We start from the raw sequence: 18,667 nt of genomic DNA on the forward strand, positions 1-18,667 counted from the left end.
AATTTTTTCTTTCCAATTGATTCGGATCTCCTCTGGATTTTTTTCCCCTCCTTCTCCGGATGGACTCTTAAATAAAAGTGAGAAAGTCCAAAGCGTGGTCTGGAGAGCGTGGACAAGGTAACCTGTTTCGGAAGTCGGGGAGAAAGAAGCGAGGAGTCAGGCCGAGAGCACCCGAGGGTCCCCTCCGTGCCCCAGCTAGAGCGGGAGGGGGTTAGTGCTGGGGGACCCGGGAGGCCTCCGGGTCGCAAGGCCCTGCAGGGCGGGCCGAGGGGAGGCTGGCCTCAGGACTGGATGGGGTGACGGTCTGGAGCATCGGGGGTCTCCCCGCGAGGAGTCTGGGGCGGTTCATGGATGCTGCCTGCTGGGCTTTGCAGACCCGCCGGCCAGCCTGGACGGATCATCTCGTCGTAGCGTAGGTTTCTTGGGGCCCAAGGTGGCATTGCCTGGACGGCTCAGACCCGGGCGCCAGGGCTTGGGCCATCGGGTCGGGGGTATGCGCCAGGGGGTTGACCTAGGAGGCGCGGAAAGGTGGCCTGGGGTGCCGCAGGGACCAGCCCTCGGCAGGCGCCGGGAGCTCTCCAGTAGCCCAGGGCCGAGGCGCGCCGCCCCAAGGACGTCCCTCAGCTCGCAGCGCTCGGAGCCGAGTCCACGCCCCCGACGGCCGGGGTCCGTCCGAAACCGCCCGGCGTCCGCGTCGCTGGGTGAGCGGCTGCTCCGCGAGTCTGTGCGACTCCGCAGCCGAGGGCCCGGAGTGGAAAACTTCCCATTGGATGCACTTTCGAATGGTCGGTCGCCTTCGATCTGCGTCCGGATCTTCCCGGGCGGTAGGCTCCAAGTTATCCTTAGCCCCAGTAAACTCTTCCGCCCCCCAAAAAAAGTTTGACTGAGGCTGGAAAAGACATTAATGAACGTATCTGTGGGAAGAAACGGAAAGTGAATGAGTCAGGAGGGCCACCTTCGGCCAACGGCCCCGGGAAAAGGAAGGAGGCCAAAGGCGTTCGGTCTTGGACTTTGGGGGAAGGTTGGGGAGGGGGGCGGCGGAGTGGGTTCGTGCAGACTTTGGGAATCAGGGCGCGAGCGCCGGGCGTGGACCCCGGCATTGTTCCCAGCTCGCCCTTATCTCCCGGGAACAAGTATCCTGTGTGCGCAGCGCATGAATGTATCTGGGCATCTCCGCGTATATTTATATAGTGTGTGCGATGCGAAAAGCAGGAGCGCCGGAGGGGGGGGGCGAAGAGGGGGTGTGGGGGGAGGGAAGACGAGGGAGAGCAGAGGGGAGAGAAGAGAAGAGAGCGCGAGACAGAGAGAGAGAGAGATAGGACTTCCTCCCCATTCGCAAAGTGAAGTCACTTCCCAAAATTAGCTAAAAAAAAGTTTCATCCGGTTAACTGTCTCTTTTTCGCTCCGCTACAACAACAAACGTGCACCGGGGAGCGAGGGCAGGGCGCTCGCGGGGGGCACGCAGGGAGGGCCCAGGGCGCCAGAGAGGCCGCGCCGGGCTAATCCGAAGGGGCTGCGAGGTCAGGCTGTAACCGGGTCAATGTGTGGAATATTGGGGGGCTCGGCTGCAGACTTGGCCAAATGGACGGGACTATTAAGGTAAGCGACCGGTCGGTGGGCGCAGAACCGGCTGGGGCGGCGAGGCGGCGGGCAAGCTGGGCGCGGGGCGCCGGGGTCCCGGAAGACGTGGCCACTCTCCCTCCCTTCCGCACCCCGGCTTCGCGCCGGCTCCTCCCGCGCTCCGGTGGCGAGTCTCGCAGGCGGGGGCGATCCGCCGGGCTCCGCGGCGAGGGCGATCTCCCCCACACCCCTTGCCCCCGAGCGGAGCCCGGCCCCCTCCCGCGGCGCTGCCGGCCGGACTGCGTGCGGGCGGGGCCGGCGGCGTGAAACCCGGGGAGCCGGGCGCCCATCGCAGCCGGGAGCCGGAGACCTCCTGGGCCCCCACTCCCACCAGGCGAGCCGAGCACCCGCCCGGCGGCCGGCGGCTTCCTCTCCCCCAAGGCCGAAGGCGGCGGGGGCGGGCGCGCAGCCGCCAGCAGCCGGGTCCCCTGCCGGGTGGGCCCAGGGGCGGGCAAGTGGATTGGTTGCAGGCGGATCGGGGTGCGAGTGAGTGTGTCCGGGGATCTGTGTGCGCGGGCTCCTCCGGGTGGAAGCCCTGTTTACATGTCAGCGCGGGCCGGTTTCCCTTCCTCTTGGTACTTCTGTTGCCGGGTTCTTGGCGCTTGGGAGTTGCCGACTCCCCGGGACTAACGGGCCGGACTCTCCTTGCCTTTTCTCCGCCCGGCATCACTTTCCCGGACGGCTCGCGCGGCTCTCCGAACCCCCGGCTCCCGCACTCGGCTCCCGGGCTGCGCCAGCTCTGGGGCAGGACTCCCTCCCGCCTCTCGAGGAGGGTCCGTCGCCTGCGGAGCCGCCCCTCCTAAAGGGAGCAGCCCTGAGCCGGCCGCCCTGGGGGCTGCCAGGTGGCCGGATTCTTCCTACTCCCACCTCTACCCTCGTCTCGCGCCCGGGTCCAGCTTGCCAAGTGCAGCCCAGAGGGACGGGTCAGGGTCTGGGTTTCACCGCAGACTTCAGGAGGGTTCACTGCCTGCTCCCTCTGGAAGGGGGAAGTGGGGTTAGGAGCAGAGAGGAGGGACAGCCCCTACTGTGACGGGCCTTAGACGACCGAGAGGAATGAATGGGACCAGGAGTTGGCTGCGAGGCTACCCCACAACTGCAAGCCCGAGCCAGTCTGGAAAATCTATTAGGCTGGTGAGGAGGGGACTGGCAGAGCCCACCATTCCCCGAACTCAAAGGAATCAAATCTTTGTTCAGGGTTGAGTAAGAGGAGGCTCAGATGTTGGGCTTGGAGAATTTAAGAGATTTTTATCATTTGGGTGGGGTAGTGGTTTTATTTTCTAAGTTTTTTTTTTTTTTTCTTCTTCTTCTGAGAGTTTGAAATATGCTGACTTAAGTAAAAGGCACCAACAGCAGGAACTTGAAAATCTGGAGATGAGATTACTGATTGTATTGGGTTAAAAGGAGCCTCTGTGAGTCTGGGTTCCTCCAGTTTAAAGTGTGTGGGTGAGGAGTCAGTTGAGGAGATGAGGTTCCTGTAGGGGGGAACCAGTAGATGGGGGTCCTGTGACTGGTCATTTAATGTCTGTCTCCCTTCTTTTGGTGGGTGTGTGCAAGAGTCTCGAGTCTCGGTATGTCTGGTTTAGTAATAAGATGCTCCAGTCTAGAAAACTCCCCTCACCAGGACACTTGCCACTGACCCAGGAGGCCCCCCTCTGACCCGGAAGGGTGGTAAGATGGCTCCAGGGTCTTGATGTGGACACCCTAAGGAGAAGTGAAGCAATGTCTCCCCGATGCTCAGACCTCTCAGCACAGGCCCTGAGGGTAGGGAGGAAGCTGTGGTCTGTGTACCCAGAATGTGCTAACCTCTTTAGATGCACACGCAGGGATTGGCATGGCCAGCAGTGAGAGCAAGCTTAGGCCAGGACCCTAGTGGGAGTGACGGGCTTCTTTGCTGCAGGGGTGACGGAAGCCCGTCAGTCCATGCAGACCGTCCCCTGGGGCACCCTCCATCTCCCATCCAGCTTGCCTGAATATGAGGCCGACCGGCAGAGCAGTGGCTTTTCAGGTCGTCATCTTCTGCCCAGCATTCAGAACTGCCCAGCGTTCTGAAGGACTGAGTCTTTAGTGTATACTGTGGTATTTAAATTGTGTGAAAGCCACAGTTTCCTGTTCATGTGTGACCTTCGGATCTTGGGGTTCCCAGACCCCACTCCCACAGGGGTTCCATCACTGTGTGTGGAGAGGATGTGGACAAGGAGAGGCCCCGGGACTTCTGGTCTCCGTGTGAGGGAGGATGCACAGTCCACGAAGCCAGTTTGAGCTTCAGACTCTGTAAAAGTGAAAGAGTGGGACCGAATTATCTCTGCAATAGTATCTTTCCAATCCTTTCAGTTCCTAGGATATCTTGCTCACGTGCTCTTGCAAGAACATGGAACTCCAAGTCCAGGAAATACAGTTCTAGACTGAGAGAGCTCAGGAGACAGCAGCTGTGGAATTTGTAGACACAAATCCAGAATGTGTGTTTGCAGTTTGAATGGCCTTGACACATCATCTTTGACTGACTTGGGGATGTGATTTTTATGCACCTGCGTATTTCATCTTCATCTATAAAGCATGTTGATATTTCAGAATACCTCTGGGTCTCATCACTGGGGAAGCTATTTGGTCCAGTTTGCCAGGGAAGTTTTTTGCAGAAGCTTTTTATTTTGTGATTACCAAATCTCAACCTCATCACTCTTGTTATAATAAGTCCTTCTGTATCATGCTCTCTTCTCTCCAAGAATGTCTCCTGGGAAGGCTCTGCACATCACGTTGGGAGCACCAACATTTGCTGGAGCCCTTCCACTCTTCATTTGCCACAGGCAAGTCCGTCTAAATATTGAACAACACCTTACCCCGCCCTGCTCCCCCACGGTGATGCTATCAGTTGTTGAAAAGCACGTGATACTGGTTGCTGCTTTAAGAGTGACCTGGTTTCAAATACTGCATCTTAGATCTAGGAAGTCTTCAACTGAATCTGCTTATTTCATCTATGGAAGCTTGATTCAGTCAGTACATATGCTACCATTAAAGATGGGGAAGCAATCAGAGAAAATGTAGATGATGTGAATAGAATAGGGAAATGAACTGGGGACTTGGAGTCAGAAAACCCAGGCTCAGTCTCCATTCTGGGAGACTCAGTTTTTTCATCTGTAAAGTGGAGCCAAAGTACCTTCTTGCCTTAAGTCACAGTAAGGATTCAATAAAGTTTGGTACCTTCATTGACTGTATGTTAGTTGACTTTCTCCTTGGGGATAGGGCTTGTGGGGATCTATTGGCCAGAAAATCAGTTCATAGGTCTGGATTTATTATATACATCTTTCATTAATTCTACAAATATTAATTAGGTGTCTCTTATGTTCCAAGGCTCTGCTTTATGTGTTGAGGCTAAAGTGAAAAGTGAAAGTGTTAGTTGCTCAGTCATGTCTTGATTCTTTGTGACCCTATGGACTGAAGCCCGCCAGGCTCCTCTGTCCATGGGATTCTCCAGACAAGAATACTGGAGTGAGTTGCCGTGCCCTCCTCCAGGGGATCTTCCTGACCCAGGGATTGAACCTGCATCTGTTGCATTGCGGGCCGATTCTTTACTGTCTGAGCCACCAAAATAGGAATCAAAACCTTGCTGAAAGTTATGCTCTGGCAGAGGAGACAGACACATACATAAATAATTGTGTGTCCAACCTGATACGTCTTCTGAAGAACAGTAAAGCGGATTAGGGAATAGACAGGGATGTGGTTAGATAGCCAGGATGGTCATGAGGGTGCTTCCAACAGAGTCCCAGGTAAGCAGAAATACAGTCAGTTTTCATCATTTACCTCGGGAAAGCACTGCACCACACAACAGTACATGTGGGGAGAACAAAATGGGAAAGGAGGGCTGAAGTGTCAGCTGGGCTTTGAAAACCATCAGAGTCCATACTGGCCCAGGTGGCAAGTCACCACGGACACTGTGTGTCCAGTTGGAAAACTTCAGGATGGGCCTGCTGGAAGAAAGCAGCAGAGTGAGGGGTACCCGGGAGCAAAGACTTTACTTCTGTCCTTAAAGGTGGACACTGCCTTCACTCTGGGAGTGAACCGTTCCCCCACCTGCGCCTTTAATTAACCTTCATAGCACCTGCACTCACGCAAACTTAGGGCACAACAGGCTGTGTCTCTGTCTGGTGACCACAGAGAATTGCCTCCCTTGGGGAGTCACCAAGCGGTGAATCCTGTTTTGTTCCTGAATAATTTCTACCAAAAAAGCTTCCTCCCCACATCTGCTGCTGTTCCACTTCAGGCTTTCAGGACTGCAACTTTAGAGCTATAGTGGTTATTTAGCTCCATATCCTTGTTTTATGGGAGGGAAACTGAGGCCCAGAGGTGTTTGCTGAATTATCCAAGATCACACAGCTGACTAGTGACAGAGTCAGGGTGAGAATGCAGGGTCCTTACCCTCAGGCCAGTGTTCTTTCCACTTACTAGGAATATTTCATTTGCTTTCATTACATTATTATGAATTGTAGGATCCTGGAAGTGGTGTGTATGTGTGAGAAAGAGAGAGAGAGGCAGATAAGTCATTAAAGAAATCTTGGAGAATCTGACAGTTTGGACTAAAGACTATTTCTCTTATTTAATAGAAATGTATTTCCATACTTCAGAAAAAATCTCAAATGTTTGTATAGGATTTTTACATAACTGTTCTCCAAAACAAATCCTCCTCTTTCTGTAGACAAACAAGGTCTCTACCACCAGGAGACAAAAAGAAATAGGGTATTTTACTTAAATAGCAAATAGGCCCCTTTACAGACCAGGGACAGGTGGGCTGAATTACTATTTCAGTTCTTTTAATAATTGAATATTTGACTATTGAAATAGAATGTATTCAGATGCATTAGAACGTATCTTATGGGTCTACCTTCTAGTCTGTGTAGTAAGTAGGTCTTTAATAACAACTGCATTATATACGATTTAGAATTTCAATGTCTCTTTTTATTTGGGGTCAAACAGTTAACTTGGCACTGGCTTTAAAAAGTGGTTCATTTAAACCAAATCTATTTTTTTTTTTTTTAAGAAATGCAACATTAGACAAATGTTAGCATCGAGTTGTCCCAGCAAAAGAAAAAAGTTGGAAAATTTTTTATGATGATGAACCACCAGGCTGGATTTCTAATGGTCTGAGGCCTTTATCATCCCTCAAATGTCAGAAAATACCCCTATGTTGTAAGTCAACACTCAGGCCCTCAGCAAGGTCCTTGTCTTCTTGGGAAAAGTCTTATCCTGCCTGAAGCTTGATAAAATGATTTTCAGATTAGGACCTAACTATTTAGTGTTGGAAGGAAAAATATCTACTATTTTCATTTATTTGAGACAAACAGTTGCATTATGTAGGTAGAGAATAATGTTTTTGTTTTGTTTTGAATGACAAGTCCTTCTTTTTTGGCCTATCTTGAAACAGTTTTTCTATGTCTTATCTTTTTTTGTTGCTTTGTGACAAATGGAGAAGACTAAAGGACACTGGCCTCTATCTACACACACACACACACACACACACACACACACACACACACTCACACACACACAGTCTCACAAAACTTTCAACCGGTCATAATAGGTTTTTTTGAAATCTCAGAGCTATGCAGGTGTCTTTCTCTCTGCAGAAAACTATACCCTGTTTCATTTTCTGTTGCTTCAATGATACTTGTCTATAGTGTTCATCCCATTCATGGGATGCATTTGATGTTTATCTGTATTTCCCATTCACAGGAAAGCAAAACAGTGGGACAGTTTTGCTAAATAATGTCACTCTGTTTTTTCTACTGACCTGATAGACCCAACGTCAGTGGCCCAGACTTTGATATATTCTCCCAGAGGCAATGGATGGGGTTTGTCTGTCCCCACATTGTCACCCTTAGGGACATGTTGACAGGTGTCTTGGACAGCTGAGAGAATTACACAGTCTATGGACTAACCGTTTTCTGCGCAGAGTGAGCTGGTCTTAAGGGAACTTGTCAGCTTGGTCTCATGGGCATCATAAGCTGATGCCACCTGTATTAATGCAGGTCAGGAGGTCTGCTGCATGGCTGTTAGGCAGGGGCTGAACTAGGTACTAAATGCTATCAAGACACCAGGCTGGTGGCAAAAGGGCTCCTGCCCTGGAGACATAGCAGGAGGAGAAGCTGTGTGTGTGTGTGCATGCACGCCCAGCAGAATGCAGTAGTGTGTGTGCAGTAGAACGAAAGAGCAGTTTCAACTGGAGAGACACAGAAAAGACAGAAGTAGTCATGTGTTTTCCCCTTTCTGTTTACAAAGCATTTTCACATTCATCCTCGCATTTAATGTTCACAACGACCCTTTGGGAGGTAGTATCATCACATCTCTGCTTTATCAGGGAGAAATGAAAGTTCAGAGAGGTGAAGTAACCCTAAGATGACAGCGAATAGGTGACATACTTGGTTTTCAAGCCCAGTGTGTTTCTGTTTCCAGAATGCTTGTTTGTTTTTCTTCACACCAGCCGCAGTGCCTCTTGGCCCAGGTAGACCTTGACTTTGAAAGATGGGTAGGACTTGCACAGGAAGATATGGGTCAAGGGCTTTCTAGGAAAGTAGAGTACTGGGGGGCTGGGGCATATGAAGGAGAGGGTAAAAGTGGAAATATTGGATGGAATAGATTATGGACGACCTTAAATACTGTAAGAGAGAATTTGGGTCTTGCAAAACACGTGGGAAAGAGGAATCACAAAATTTTTAATAGAAGTCTGATCTGTATAACTGTAAAAATTTGTCAGGAATGGAATCTCATCCTAGTCTCATCCTGCTCCTTAGGAGATGGAAAACGAAAAAGAAATAGTGTTGAAAGTGGCTCCATCACTTATCAGAGGCCGCAAGAATTAAGTAGCAGAAAGGATTAGACAACCAGTCGTAGATTCAGGCCACCAGACTATGTTGTCAGCTGTTTGTTTATTAAATACAGAGTCAAGGCAGAGAGGAGAAACTCTATTTCACCAGATCCGATAAAAATATGATTCTCCTTCCCTTCTCTGATTGCGTCTTCTCTCACAGTGTTCTAGAGACTTCACCACAAGCTGTCTTTTCAACCAGGCCATCCATTCTGGGCTACCAACTTAGTTCCTTTTTAGAATGAGTCAGCAGATAGTAAATGAGAAGAGACAAAAGGAAAAGCTGTTTCCTGAAACGCAAATCCAATTTCTATGGAAATTCAGACAAATCTGACATACTTTCATAGGGAAAATGAATGGCCGGGCCCATCATCACACTTAGAAATACTGACATTTCACCTGCGCAGACCAAAACCTAGGCGACATCACTATCTTTCCAGGGACGACCAGAAATCAGGTGCTCAGACTCCTTTTCAGATCCTTCAGATCTACTTCACAACAGCTTCAAAATGGCTTCTACCCACAAAAATGAACCAAAATACTGAATATTTGAGGTATTTTCCCTCTTTGGGGAGCAATGTGCCTGCCGTTTAGGTGATGATCAAAATTCCAGAGTATGTAAGTTTTCACTTCCAGGAGAATGCAGACTTGAAATGTGAAATGCACTGCCCACCGCAGGGCCCGTTTTCTCAGTCGGTGCCATGTGTCCCTGGGAGTGAAAGACTGTGTCACACCCCAGTGTGCACGTGTAGGTGATCAGTGTTACAGGTGCCATGGGAGCTTCCACCCTGCATTTCTAGACAGCTGTGGGTTTCAGGTGTCTACTGGCATCTACTGATCCAAGAGGAGACTTCTGAGGTCTCATACATGGGAATTCATTGATTTTCCCTGAGAAGGAGTCTGAGAGTGAACAGTTTTGCGGTATTGTAGAAGAAATGTGAAAACAAACAGGTTGATAGTATAAAATTACCCAGTTTGTGAGCTGTCAACGCTGTTACAATGTATATCAATGCATGTATTTAGAGGGAATTATTTTTAAAATTTTTGTTTATTTGACTGTGCTGGGTCTTAGTTGCCGCATGCAGGATCTTTAGTTGTGGCTTGCAAACTCTTAGTTGCAGCTTGTGGGATCTAGTTCCCTGACTGCGGATCAAACCAAGGCCCCCTGCACTGGGATCATGAAATCTTAGCCTCTGGACCACCAGAGAAGTTCCCTAGGTTGAAATTCTTATGCCTGAAGAGTTCGTCTTTAGGGATTTATCACTTAATTCTTACTCATACATTTGCTCATTCAACTAAACACTGAAAACTATTGCCAGGCACAAAGCTTTACATAAACGAACAAGAGCCGGATGTCTTTACTGCTTCTTCTAGGCATCTAGAGGGTAGAGGTTTCTCTGCTCACTGATTTTAAAGTTTCCAAAAGAAGCAGTACTCACTAGGGGCCTCTTTATCCATGGCTTTGTATTACAAGGAAGTGTAGGCACATTTTCCCAAGGGTAACACCCAGCTTATAATTTCTTAATTGCCCTTTTACTCTGGGTGATACTAGTCCTGGAATGGACATTTTTGGAAATCCAGGGTTTCAGCCAAGGAAACTCTTTCTTATTATTATTCTCCCTTTGTCAGCTCCAGTTCCTCCTTTTGTATATTGACATCAAGAAAAATACCGTAAGTAAAGTGAAAAGACAAATGAGAAACCGAGAAAGACTATTTCCCATCCATCAAGCAGGGGGCACATGTCTTAAAACACAAAGATTATGTGGAATCTAGAAAAATGGTACAGATGATCTTATTACAAAGCAGAAACAGAGACACAGACATAAAGATCAAACATACCAAAGGGGAAGTGGGATGGGATGAATTGGGAGATTGGGAATGACATATACACATTATTGACACTGTGTATAAAATACGTTAACTAATGAGAACCAACTGAATAGCAGAGGGAACTCCGCTCAAGTACTGTGCTGACCTGAATGGAAAGGAAATCCAAAAAAGAGGGGAATATATATGTGTGTGTGTATGTAAACTGACAAAGGGCTTCCCTGGTGGCTCAGTATGTAAAAAATCTGCCTGCCAATGCAGGAGACTCAGTTTCGATCCCTGGGTCGGGAGGAGCCCCTGGAGAAGGAAATGGCAACCCACTCCAGTATTCTTGCCTGGGAAATCCCATGGACAGAGGAGCCTGGCAGGCTGTCGTCTGTGAGGGCGCCAAGAGTCGGACACGACTTACCGACTAAACAACAACAACAGAAATTAAGACAACACTGTAAAGCAATCATACTCCAATAAAAGTCAATTAAAAATAATAATAAAGACTGTTTACAAATAAATAAGAAAAAGGTAGACCACATAGAAGAAAAATAAACAAAAAATGCTATAAATAAATGCTAGAAAAAGAAATATAAATGGTCAGAAAGCATATGAAAAGAATCTCAGGCATCTATATATTCAAATGAAATTAATGAAATTCCAACATTTATCACCTATGAGGATAGCAAAGATGAAAACAGCTTACTGTTGCCTTGTGGTAGAAAGAGTAAAGGGAAATGTCTCTCACTGTTTCTGCTAGTGGAACTCTAACTTGGTACACTCTGGGAGGCAATTTGGAAACATTTATTGAGATGTTAAGTGTTTATATACAAATTTGATGATAATTCCAATGCTAAAAATTTATCAGACATATTCAGTCAAATACCAAAGACAAATGTACAAGACGTCTTTTAGCATTGTTGGTAAGGGCAAAAATTGGGAAAACTCTAAATATCCATCAATAGGGTACTAGACAAATTGATTTTAGAAGACTCAGGTAAAAAAGTATCATGTAGTCATTAAGTGGAATAAAATCAATTGTGTATACAAACTCACTTAGAAAATTCTCCAAAGTATATTAATACATGGAAAAAAACACATTACAAAATGTGTGGTTCCATTTCTGTAAAAAAAGATGAAAATGTTTGTTTGTTTATTTATTTATGGATATACTTTTCCAGAAGTTGTCTGCTGCTAAGCTGCTGCTAAATCACTTCAGTCATGTCTGACTCTGTGTGACCCCATAGACGGCAGCCCACCAGGCTCCCGGTCCCTGGGATTCTCCAGGCAAGAACACTGGAGTGGGTCGCCATTTCCTTCTCCAGTGCATGAAAGTGAAAAGTGAAAGGGAAGTCGCTCAGTCGTGTCTGACTCTTCGCGACCCCATGGACCGCAGCCTACCAGGCTCCTCCGTCCATGGGATTTTCCAGGCAAGAGTACTGGAGTGGGGTGCCATCGCCTTCTCCAAGAAGTTGTCTATGCATAAATAATTATAATAGATAGATGTGTGTGTGTGTGTTTTCATTTTAACAGTGGCTACTTATGGGCAGGACTTTTACTTTTCACACTATAAACACGCAGTATTTGACTTCTTAAATCGCTAGTATATATTACTCTTATCCTTTTAAAAACTGAAGTAAAAGAGGGACTAGAAATAGATTTGTGAAAAAGAATAAGCTGAACACTATCATTCTGTCCCCAGTGTGTTGTTCTCAGAGACTCTGGGATTCCATTTTGCAGTAAAATACAGAGAAAAACTGTCTAGCCAAGATCTGGGGACCTGAATTCTAGCCCCAGCTCTACCCCAGAGGAGTTCTGGGATCTTAGACAAGCCATTTACCTGCATCAGTATTCGTGTAAATTTCCTTGTGTTAAAGGTTTTCTCATGTATAAAATGAAGATATGATTTCAAAAGTTCCTTTCACCTCCCATGTTTATAAGACTCTAATCCCAGGCAGACTTTACAAGCATTTCTCATTTGAGGGCTTAGATGACTGAAGTTCTCACAGAAGTTCTGTCTAGCCCATGTGGTTCTTCTGCATAATCCAAGGATAATTCATAGAGTGATCTGGGAGCTGGTTGGAGGCTGGGCGGGGAGGGGCTGGGTCTCACGAGGGCCTTCCTGAATTTCTGGGAGCTGGTGTTTTTATTACCAGGCAACACTGGAGCTGTGTTAACCCCTTTGCATTAATGTAAACGAAGAATAGGGCCTGACTCTGTTTTGGGGTCTTAGATGCTCTTTCCCAAAATTTGGTCTCATTTAAAACCCAAAACACATTTGGTCCCAAGTGCCTTTTCCTTGGATTAAAAAAACAAAAATTCTGTTTAATTGAAGGGAAATTGAATTCGTCTGGTTTTGATTCATTTACACTTAACTCTTAAAAAAATTTTTTTTGAGGACATATTTGATGTCCAGGAAGGATTTTGAGCCTCTTAATGAGTTTTCTGGGAGCCTTTTTTTTTCTCTTCTTCTTAAAACAGGAAGTGAGTGGTGCTAGGCTTTGGGCAAGCACAGTCAACCCTGAAAAGCCCCAATTCAGTTTGAAACCATATCACCCACCATTTTGCATGAGCCTCAATGGCCCTTACTAAGGCCTTTCTTTTCCTACTCCTCATCTGAGAGTAACAGACTCACTCACCTTCCACCTGAGGGGAAGAGTATGGAGGGCAGACGATCAAAATCAACAGAAGGAAGAGAAGGAGCAATTTATCGAGCTCTGACTGTGTACCAATAGCTGTTTTTGCCTTCATGGGCATGCTCACTTTTTAAAAAAATTTCATTTTATGCAAGGCTAATTCATTTCTGCTGTATAGCAAAGTGATTCAGTTATACATATATATACATGCTTTTTCACATTCTCCATTTTGGTCTATCACAGGATATTGAATATAGTTCCCTGTGCTATACAATAGGACCTTGTTTATCCATTCTCTATGTAATAATTTGCATCTGCTAATCCCAAACTCCCAAACCATCCCTCTTCTTGGCAACCACAAGTCTGGTCTCTAGGACATAGTCCCTTTTGATCCTTGGAACGACCCTATGCTGTATGTACTGTTTTTATTTTGGAGAGGTGAAGTAACTTATCCGAGGCCAAGAGGACAGAAAGTGGAAAGGCAATGATTTGAAGCTTATCCTGTTTGCCTCCAAAGTTCATAGAGTTTAGCCTCTGTGATCCGTTGCCAGTTTGACACATGCACGTCCATAAAACTGAGGCTCCAAACTGAGACCGTCTATGGAGGACTTGCAGGTGGTGGCGGGCTTCCCAAGCGGCTCACTGGTAAAGAATACCTGCCAATGCAGGATACATGGGTTCGATTCCTGGGTCAGGAAGGTCCCCTGGAGTAGGAAATGGCAACCCACTACAGTGTTTTTGCCTGAGAAATCCCTTGGACAGAGGAGCCTGGTGGGCTATAGTCCATGGGGTCACAAAGAACTGGACACAACTGAGCACGCAGGCCGTAGTGTTTGTCTAGGTGACCCCCTCTGCTCTAGACGGGTCTGTGGCCTCACCCTATCCTCCACATCCTGTCCTTAAGAAGGCTTCGCCCCTCTGTTCCCCAGGCTAAGAGTCCCTGCCTGACTCTGCTGGCAGATGGACTGGGTAGCAGTCAGGCAAGGGAAGGGGAAACCACTAGGTTCTATTTTACTTTTTAAATTTGTTTTTCTTGGAGTTTAGTTGCTTTACAATGTTGTGTTAGTTTCTGCTGTACGACAACTGAGTGAGCTATATGTATACATGTATCTCCTCCCTCTTGAGCCTCCCTCCAACCCGCTCCCAACCCACCCCTCAAGGTCCTCAGAGAGCACAAGCTGAGCTCCCTGTAATGTATAGCAGGCTCCCACTAGCTCTCCAGCTTACACATGGTGGTGCCTGTGTGTCAGTGCCACTCTCTCAGATCGTCCCACCCTCTACGAGCTATCAAGATGATTTGATGTAAAAAAAAGAGAGAGAAAAAAAAAGCTCTTGTAGCTCAGTAGAGAATAGCATATTTGACTCAATGATGCTTCCTCTTATACAATTTTATGCTTTCTCTTCTCCTCTCTGGCTCTAACTCTGGCTGTCTTTTTCATTCTCTTTCACTTACACACACACACATAAATTACAGACACTTAAAATCTGGTGGGGGGAGGTGTTTCTACGAAAGACAAAGAAGGGGACATTTTGCAAGGTTAAAAGGGAGTTGTCAAGAAAGGCTAACTTCAGGCTCCAGTTTCTCCCGAATAGCATTTCTTGTTATTTCAAGGCTGATTGACTTATAACTGCATCCCCAGCCACCTCACATCAATTCCTTTTATCAGCTCAAGTGAGACTTCCTGTGGACTGGCCCAGCTTCCTGATGTATTTCCTTTTTCCTTTGGCAGAACAAAGAAAACCATAGCTCCAAGGATCCTTGGAACCAAACATCATTTAGCACTGAAGAACCTATTATTTAAAAATTTTTATTCTCAATGTGGAGGCTGTGTGCTTGGCTTTGGGTTTTTACCCCCTCCAGCGTTCCCCACCCCCCGACCCCACCCTGTGTATGTTGTCACGGTGGACCTCGGGTGCAACTCTCAGGGGTCAAGGAGGCACTCGAACTTATCGTAGTTGTAGTTTGATTTCACTCCAAGAGGGAAAATTAACCCATTCTCCTCCTTAAGCCTGCCTGAGCACCTCCTCCACACCATACACACATATACCTCCAGGAGTCACATGAAGGCCTCTGTGTATAGGGTTTACCTTTTTGTCATTCTAATTCAACATAATCTGTCAGCAAAGAAACTCTTATTTAGAGATGTCAGCTTATCTTTGTTTGAAGTTCTAACTCTAGAAACATGCATATAAGGAAAGAAACTTTAAATTGTATCCCAAGGATCACTGGTGTTAACTGAAGAGGAAATTCCAGAAATTGGAATAAAGGCGTTTCTTTCCTCTTTCGCTTAGAGGACTCCATATTACCCATTACCACTTGGTTTCACCTCCTACTCTACACCTTATTTCTGAAAGGGCTTTAGCTTAATTCCCAGTAAGCAGTTCAGTTCAGTTCAGTCGCTCAGTCGTGTCCGACTCTGCGACCCCATGAATCGCAGCACACCAGGCCTCCCTGTCCATCACCAACTCCCAGAGTTCACTGACTCACGTCCATCGAGTCGGTGATGCCATCGAGCCATCTCATCCTCTGTCGTCCCCTTCTTCTCCTGCCCCCAATCCCTCCCAGCATTAGAGTCTTTTCCAATGAGTCAACTCTTTGCATGAGGTGGCCAAAGTATTGGAGTTTCAGCTTTAGAATCAGTCCTTCCAATGAACACCCAGGACTGATCTCCTTTAGAATGGACTGCTTGGATCTCCTTGCAATCCAAGGGACTCTCAAGAGTCTTCTCTAACACCACAGTTCAAACGCATCAATTCTTCGGCGCTCAGCTTTCTTCACAGTCCAACTTTCACATCCATACATGACCACTGGAAAAACCACAGCCTTGACTAGACGGACCTTTGTTGGCAAAGTAATGTCTCTGCTTTTGAATATGCTGTCTAGGTTGGTCATAACTTTGAGAACACTACTAAGAGAGCTGCCTGGGGATGTCCTGGTGATCCAGTGGCTAAGACTCTTGTGCTTCCAAGGCACAGGCCCCAATTCTATCCTTGGTCAGGGAACTCAGATCCCACAGGCTGCACAAAACAGTCAAGTTAAAAAAAGCTGCTTGTATTTATCATATTGCCCAAGGCAGACATCACACGTTGCTAACTGAGTACCCACCCTGAGATTATTAGAAGACAAGAGGCCATCGTACCAAAGAAGTGTCTAGGTTTCAAGGTGTGATGTGTCTAAAGATGAGAACTGGACAGCAGAATGCAGGTATCCATTTCCTAAAGCACACATTTCACGATAAGAGTGTTTCTACAAGATATCAAGCCTCATCACATCCACAGGTGAACCTGCTTTCTTTGCCTTTCAGTCTTACTTCCTGGCCATTGTATAATTCTCCTGTGGGGTCAAACAGGGCACTTTCCATAGGAACCGCCGAGGCATCTAAACAGTCATGCAGCCACTCAAATGCAGCCTTTCTCTTTACAAAGCACTGACTTGAAATGGAAAACAGTTGAAACTGCAATGTAGCTCCCCTGGCAAAAGATGTATTTTTCAGACAACAGGAATTATCATGGATAATTCATATTGATTTTTCCCAACCCAATCCTCAGTGTAATCATTTCTAGATGTAAATGCTTTGAAAAGGGGTGATCTCAGAGAGGAAAGTCACTCAGAAACTATATGGTGTGAGGTGAGTGTGTGAGGGTAGGTAAGGGCTCAATGAGGATACTAAGCCTCAAATAACCTGCTTTGAGGATGCCAGGAGAAAAGGGCTAACATTTCTGCACTGATACAGGAAAACATGAGATCTTTCTTTTCCCAGCTCTGCCACCAGCCCTGTACCTAAGTCTGTGACCAGGCAGGAATCTGAGAGAACAAAGACCCGTGCATTACCTCTCTCAGTCCCCAAAATGCTATCTGTAGAAAACCGTATACGTACCGTCCACCTCTGATACCACCCTGTGCATTGGCTCCAGGGTTCCAAAATCAGCAGATGCTTAAGTCCCTTACACTTTGCTGTCCATATCCTCAGCTTATCCATTCGGCAGATTCAACCCACCACAGATCAGAAATACTATTATAACATGTCCACGATCAGTTGCATATAGGGATGAGGAACCCTTGGAAAGAAGGGGCAGACTGTACTGACCTTAGTTTTCTCTACCATAAGGGCATACTGGGGGCAACAGGTATAACCAGTCTTGATCAAATAGAGTCTTTGCTGCAACACAGGACTTCTTTTGAGGTCAAGGACTCGAGGGACACCTGTACTTTCTGCACTTTTCAAGAAGGAGAGAAAAGGGGCAGACTGCTTGTCTGGAAACGTGCTTCAGGAAATTTGGTGTGCAGAGAATTTTCCCAGGGTGCCTCATGGAAGAGGCTTCGAGGCATGTGGGCTTGCCGCTCTGGGCACCGGGGCCTCTAAAGTCCTTGGTTCTGCAGATCTGTGGTTCCCTATCTACTTTCTGATCTGTACTGTTGTAAAGGGAAATCGCAGTCCTCCTTCTCTGCCTTCTCAGAGTTTGCCCTGCAAGGTGTTACAGGCAAGCCACGATCAGTCAGTGGGGCTGGGTTTGAATCACCTTGAAATTAATCATTTCTTCTCATCAGTTTGGACTGGGCAGGACCTAGATTCTGTTCCAGAGCACCTTTTTAAAAAACTATTTAGGCCCTGTGTGTATTTCATGGAAAATTTCACACGCCTGTTTTTGATTCACTTCCAATTAAAGGCTCAAAATGCTGGTTTTGTAAGAGTGCTTTGATGATTCAGATTCTTGTTGATCTTTTTTTTTTCTTTCTCCTTCTCAAAGTCCACAGAAGTTTAATAAATGTTGCTCAGGCATTTGCATGCTTAATTGTTCAAAATAATTGGAAACAGGAGAGAACGTTTACTGTATGTGCACAAAACGAGGATATTTATGAGCCAGATGCCTTGGTGAAGGTGACTCTTATGGGAAAATAAGGAATATGACGAAAGGCGGACAACTTGGTGTCCCTACCGCTGGGAGGGCAGGGTGCTCGGAGCTCAGTTCCTCCGGAATGGTCAGGGGCATGTTACTGGAAACACAGGCATCCCTCTTAATGCAGCCAGTCAGCATCAACAGGCTGTCTGTGGGACGGTCAGTCTCATCAGAGATGGACCAGGTGGACTGGTGTTCCAGTGCTAATGCTGGTCCCTCTGATTGGAGGCAGTCCGTTGTCTGCATTGACAGCAAATGCATCCCTCGCCTCCTTCATACTCGATACAGAGCCTTGATGATGAACCTACCTGCATACACCTCTGCACTAAATGCAAAAGAGACCAACGCAGCAGGCCCCCTGGGGCCTGTGGAAGCAGTCCCAGGCTCTGCCTGTGTACCGGTCCCTCTGAAGTGCACAGGGCATCTGGTAATCTGATTTCTGCTCCTGGCTTTGCCTTTGGCTGGTTGGGTGAGACTGGACAAGTTTCTCCCCCTTTCTTAACTTCTCTTCTCCATCCACCCAAAAGGATGAAGAAGAGGAACAGTCAGTCTTCTGCTCTCTTGACTTTGGTGAAAATCTGGCCTGCTAGATTGCTTTGAATTTCTTGAAGAAAGGCATTAATTAATTACTGCCATTTGCTAAGCAACTCAGCAACTCCTTACACGGCGCTTCTTGTTGTCAATTGTAAAGCAAGCATCATTTCCAATTCTGAGTCTTATTTGGACCACTTATTCTTCTCTCTTTATTGTTACGGGCTGGTTAGCCCTGTTAAGCTGGAGTTAGTGTAACTTGGTGTTCACACAGTGTCATGTGGGGATGCGGTGTGGGGCTTCTTGGCTGAGA

At 46.9% G+C, this 18,667-nt stretch overlaps 1 protein-coding gene across 4 annotated transcripts in view; it reads left to right on the plus strand.

The window, feature by feature from the left end:
* Positions 1-750: 750 nt before the first annotated feature.
* FLI1 (Fli-1 proto-oncogene, ETS transcription factor) overlaps positions 751-18,667 on the plus strand; it is a 130,424-nt gene continuing 112,507 nt past the window's right edge. For 3 of the 4 annotated variants that reach the window (XM_052661777.1, XM_052661781.1, XM_052661782.1), the window contains exon 1: positions 751-824. In XM_052661777.1, coding sequence (XP_052517737.1) covers positions 771-824 — 54 coding nt within the window. In that variant the 5' untranslated portion in view covers positions 751-770. Of the gene's footprint in view, positions 825-1,288; positions 1,600-18,667 lie in introns of those variants that run through there. The other variant, XM_052661780.1, reaches the window with a different exon arrangement.

The sequence above is a fragment of the Budorcas taxicolor genome, chromosome 25 (assembly GCF_023091745.1).
Source record: "Budorcas taxicolor isolate Tak-1 chromosome 25, Takin1.1, whole genome shotgun sequence".
Taxonomy (NCBI): Eukaryota; Metazoa; Chordata; class Mammalia; order Artiodactyla; family Bovidae; genus Budorcas; species Budorcas taxicolor.